The following is a 4,378-nucleotide window of genomic DNA, read 5'->3' on the forward strand; positions in this document are numbered from 1 at the left end:
ATGGCCTTCCTGTGGATCCTCTCCTGCCTCGCCTTTGCCGGCGCCGCCTACGGTAAGACAAAGTCTTTACCATCAGAGTAAGTGCTGAGAGAGTGACACGTGCTGTCCAGCTGACTCAGTCTGAAAGTTCATGGTTCATATCCGAGGCTCTCTGATTGGTTAAAAATCCTTTATTTCATTCATGGATAGACCAACGTGTTTCATCTTAAGAGTCTTCATCAGGTTATCATACCTCTGATCAGGGTTTAATACCTCTGATCAGGGTTTAATACCTCTGATTAGGGTATCATAGGTGTTTGTCTGTCCATGAATGAATGACGGATTTTTAACTCGTGTCGGAGTTCCTCAGATGTGTATCATGAACGTTCACACTGACTCATTGCTTTGTGACTACTCGTCCTGTCCTTGAACAGCACCTGATTTTTGGTGTCTTTCTGGTGTCTTGAGCCAGAGCAGCTCTCTCATCACATGCATGTTGTTGTTAATGATGTCATCATGATGTTACCAGGTTGCGGCACTCCCGCCATCCCTCCCGTTATCACCGGATACTCTCGTATCGTGAATGGTGAGGAGGCGGTGCCTCACTCCTGGCCCTGGCAGGTGTCCCTGCAGGTAAACACACACACACACACACACACACACACACACACACACAGGGTGTGTTACAAACATGTGATCTGACTCCTCTTGTTGTTGTTGTTGTTTCAGGACTACACCGGCTTCCACTTCTGTGGCGGCTCTCTCATCAATGAGAACTGGGTGGTCACCGCCGCTCACTGCAACGTCAGGTAAGCAGCTTTGTCAGCTGATCTTTCAGGTGTTTGACACAAAATGGCCGCCTCATGTTTCTGTCTCCTTCCCCACAGGACGTCCCACCGCGTGATCATCGGAGAACACGACCGCTCCTCCAACGCTGAAGACATCCAGGTCATGAGAGTCGGCAAGGTGGGTGACAAACCACGCCATCGTTACTGGGGCAACAAGATCACAAACCACGCCAGCTCCTGGTCTCATGCCGGCATCTTCCTGTGTGTTCACCGCTCATAACTGTGTCATTTCCTGTCAGGTGTTCAAGCACCCCCGCTACAACGGCTACACCATCAACAATGACATCCTGCTCATCAAGCTGGCCAGCCCCGCTCAAATGAACATGCGTGTTTCCCCTGTGTGTGTGGCTGAGACCGAGACAACTTCCCCGGAGGCATGAAGTGTGTGACCACTGGCTGGGGCCTGACCCGCCACAACGGTGAGAGCATCAGCCGGCCAATCACGTCACGGTTCACACTTCAGGTTTAAGTAAAACCTGCTGGTTTTTGGTTCCAGCTGGCAACCAACTTTTCAGGCTCTGTTTAAGTTTGGTGGGAATGTTCTGAGCAGGAACCAGAACAGAACGTGTTCCATGTTGGTGTAAAAGGTGTCACTGTGTGTCCGTGATGTTTGCTTTTGTATCACAGCTCCTGACACCCCCGCCCTGCTGCAGCAGGCCGCCCTCCCCCTGCTGACCAATGAGCAGTGCCGTCGTTACTGGGGCAACAAGATCAGCGACCTGATGATCTGTGCCGGAGCGTCCGGAGCCTCCTCTTGCATGGTGAGTGGTGCAGACGGGTGACAAAGATGGAACAGTGTGGATCCTGAGCTCCTGTTGTTGATCTCTCTGTTTATTGTTGTTTGTTCAGGGCGACTCTGGCGGTCCTCTGGTCTGCCAGAAGGCCGGAGCCTGGACTCTGGTTGGTATCGTGTCCTGGGGCAGTGGAACCTGCACTCCCACCATGCCCGGCGTGTACGCCCGCGTCACTGAGCTCCGCGCCTGGATGGATCAGACCATTGCTGCCAACTGAGCATGTCCGACAGGACAGCTTTCACTTTAACCTGATCATCAATAAAACACTGAAACTGTCAAACACGTCTGTCGCTGTCACTCATTCACGCTGAACTGATATGTTGGTTGGTGAAGAAATACTCCGACATTTTGACAAATCAGGGGCCTTGTTACAGAAACTTCCACCATCTGAAATCCTGTCTCATCTTAGTTTAGGATGACTTTTAAGATTTTGGGCTTCACAGAAACATGGATCAGATTTCAGGAGTTTAGATCAGACAGAACTGTCCTAACTGTGGAGTTTCCCAAGTTAAGAATCCCAAACTGCATCATGACAGTAATGAACAGAACATGAACTCTGAATTGTAATCTATTCCTTGCTGGAGTTTTTTTAAAATCTGACTCATTGATCACAAAACACAGAACAATGTTGTTGTAAGCTACTGTCATTACCTGCATCTCTCTCTCTCTCTCTCTCTCTCTGTCTCATTGTGTCATGTGGATTACTGTTAATTTATCATGCTGATCTGTTCTGTACGACATCTATTGCACGTCTGTCCGTCCTGGAAGAGGGATCCCTCCTCAGTTGCTCTTCCTGAGGTTTCTACTGTTTTTTCCCCGTTAAAGGGTTTTTTGGGGAGTTTTTCCTGATCAGCTGTGAGGGTCATAAGGACAGAGGGATGTCGTATGCTGTAAAGCCCTGTGAGGCAAATTGTGATTTGTGATATTGGGCTTTATAAATAAAATTGATTGATTGATTGATTGATTGATTGATTGATTAAGTATCTCTGGACTGGATTGTACTGAAGATAAACCTAACACAAGATTTACAGATCACTGCATTCTGATTTTATTTATGTTTAACACAGCGTCCAACTTTTGTGGAAAATGCAGTTGTAATCAAAATGTTAATCAAACTATATGATGACGCCTTCGATTTCCTGGACCATGTTTTCATGGTTGTAGATTGACTGTCAAGGTAATCTGTTAATAATTAATCACATATGACTTTTCATTAAAACAAATAATTATTAATGTTGACATTGATGTACATCCTTGATCGACTTGTCCACCTACTGTGTTAATGCCTCAGACCCCTCGAAGCTAAAACTGAGGACACATCTTGATATTATGACTCGTCCATATGGAACAGCCTATCGCTGCTTTCCACTCAAAGATACAGACATGAGAGGACGAGTTCTGATTAAAGAATCAAAATTACAGTCATTGTTTGGATTTCTTAGGTTAAGAGGTCTGAGCCAGGACTGGACACAGCCAGGCATTTAGGAATTATAGCTGTAAGAGGAATATTTTTCCTGTCTATAAATTTAGGTAAAGAGCAGTGAGGATATTTTTCTGCGATGAGGCCCCAGATACTTATGTCCTCACAATAAGTGTATTTGTAGCAGATCCAGACCCACTGCGTTGTGTTCAGGTACACAATTAGACCGTGGACACTGGTGTATCGTGTCAAACTCAGGTTTATTCTTTTTATGAGTCCAAACAAAAGCAAAATGCTGTCATGTGTATTCACCAATGTAAGAAATGGTGGACGCCAGAACAAACACACAGGAAATATGTGGTTTAGCTCAATCTCTCAGAACTCAATTTCAGGGTAAAATACCCAACAGAAAAGTACCCTGATGACATTCTGCATTAATATGCTGCTCTGTGCACTTCAATCAACATCAGAAGGTAAAATTCTCAGTTTAGAATTAGAATGATGCTGATACAAATAAACTCGTCTCACAGCAGACTGACAAGAGACCAGAAGTATCCGGTACATTTACTCACAGACAGCAGAGGGTGCAGTCACACACACACGAATACAGTGAAAATACAGTATTCCCACTACACAGAAGAAAAACTTCGAAAAAAATGAACGACTGAGGGACTTTGGTAAAATGCCTACATATTCTAATCAAACACAAAAAATGATTTATCTATCTGCTAGTAAGTGTCTGTGTCCAGACAGCTGCAGTGTAACTTCAGTAAGTATGTGGTATTAAAAGAATTCATGATATGAAAATATGATAATAAACTTAATTTACTGTCAGATATTAAAACCTGGTTTCTGGCTGCAGGTTTGACATTTGTAGACAGGGAGTAAAAATGTTTTTGTAAGATTGGAAGCGACTTTAGAGGACTAATAAAAATTTCAGATTTGTATTCATTTGACTGGAGAAGGTTTGGAAACATCCAGAAGTTTGTTTCTGACTGACTGATGAAAGTTGTCTTCTTCACTGTTTTTAATGGGACATAATTTTGTATCATCTGCAAAACAGTAATATTAAATATTGTGTGTGTCCCAGTGGAAGCAAGCACACACCAAACATCAGACCACAGAAGAAGCATCACCAACCTCCACTGATACAGTACTCACAACAAAGGTGTTAAATCCAGAAACCACATTGTTCATATTGTTTCAGACTTTTTAAAGTAAATAAAATACTGAGGGTGACTTGTGTTTGTTCATTCATTCATCAAGAAGGACAAGAGAATGAGTTCATGAGCTTCAACAACTCAGTTCAGCGTGAACGAGTGACAGCGACAGACGTG

General features: G+C 44.1%; 1 protein-coding gene across 1 annotated transcript; it reads left to right on the forward strand.

The window, feature by feature from the left end:
* LOC125900169 (chymotrypsin A-like) lies at positions 1 to 1,901 on the forward strand. The gene is given in 8 exon segments (XM_049595053.1): positions 1 to 52; positions 509 to 612; positions 709 to 788; positions 867 to 945; positions 1,067 to 1,181; positions 1,184 to 1,246; positions 1,455 to 1,588; positions 1,677 to 1,901. Coding segments are annotated over 8 exon segments (789 nt in total). The 3' UTR covers positions 1,839 to 1,901.
* Positions 1,902 to 4,378: the final 2,477 nt, after the last annotated feature.

The sequence above is a fragment of the Epinephelus fuscoguttatus genome, linkage group LG2 (genome assembly GCF_011397635.1).
Source record: "Epinephelus fuscoguttatus linkage group LG2, E.fuscoguttatus.final_Chr_v1".
Lineage (NCBI taxonomy): Eukaryota > Metazoa > Chordata > Actinopteri > Perciformes > Serranidae > Epinephelus > Epinephelus fuscoguttatus.